Source organism: Pygoscelis adeliae, unplaced genomic scaffold (assembly GCF_000699105.1).
Source record: "Pygoscelis adeliae isolate BGI_AS28 unplaced genomic scaffold, ASM69910v1 Scaffold325, whole genome shotgun sequence".
Lineage (NCBI taxonomy): Eukaryota > Metazoa > Chordata > Aves > Sphenisciformes > Spheniscidae > Pygoscelis > Pygoscelis adeliae.
In genome coordinates this window covers 483,163-483,888 of record NW_008824769.1, presented here as the reverse complement: position 1 = coordinate 483,888, position 726 = coordinate 483,163, and the positions used below count along the sequence as shown (strand labels likewise).

At 66.3% G+C, this 726-nt stretch overlaps 1 protein-coding gene across 1 annotated transcript in view; it reads left to right on the top strand.

Annotated features, from left to right (window-relative positions):
- Window positions 1-726, top strand: part of TRIM50 (tripartite motif containing 50) — a 12,532-nt gene that overhangs the window by 3,508 nt on the left and 8,298 nt on the right. The window contains 2 exon segments of the mRNA XM_009323627.1: window positions 15-114; window positions 116-710. Coding sequence (XP_009321902.1) covers window positions 15-114; window positions 116-710 — 695 coding nt within the window.

Genomic DNA, 726 nt, shown 5'->3' with positions numbered 1-726 from the left:
CGTGCTGGTAGCAGCCTGCTCTGGCGTAACGCTCCAGCTGCGTGAAGTTCAGCAGTGCCAGCTCGTCCGGCGGTGCCAGTCCCCGGGGTCGCCCGGAGCCGGCCCCTGCCTGCTAGCGTGCCTGGAGCCTGCGTGCTTTCCTTCTAGCCCCAGAGACGCTGAAGCTGGACCCAGTGACAGCGCATCCCCTCCTGGAGCTCTTCAAGGGCGACACGGTGGTGCAGTGCGGGCTCTACCAGCGCCGGGACAGCAACCCCAAGCGTTTCAACTCCAGCAACTGCATCCTCACCTGCAAGGGCTTCTCCTGCGGCCAGCACTACTGGGAGGTGATCGTGGGCACCAGGAACCACTGGCGCGTGGGCATCATCAAGGGCACAGTCAGCCGCAAAGGGAAGCTCAGCAAGTCTCCCGAGAACGGCGTGTGGCTCATCGGCCTGAAGGAAGGGAAGGTCTATGAGGCCTTCAGCACCCCGCGGGCCAGCCTGCCGCTGACCGCCCGGCCCCAGCGCATCGGCATCTACCTGCACTATGAGAAGGGCGAGCTGACCTTCTACAACGCCGACAACCCTGACGAGCTCAGCCCCATCTACACCTTCCAGGCGGAGTTCCAGGGCCAGCTCTACCCCATCGTGGACCTGTGCTGGCCGGAGCGAGGGCCCTACTCCCCCCCCATCATCCTGCCTGTGCCCGCCGCGAGCCAGCACCCCCGGGCGCCCTCCAACCACC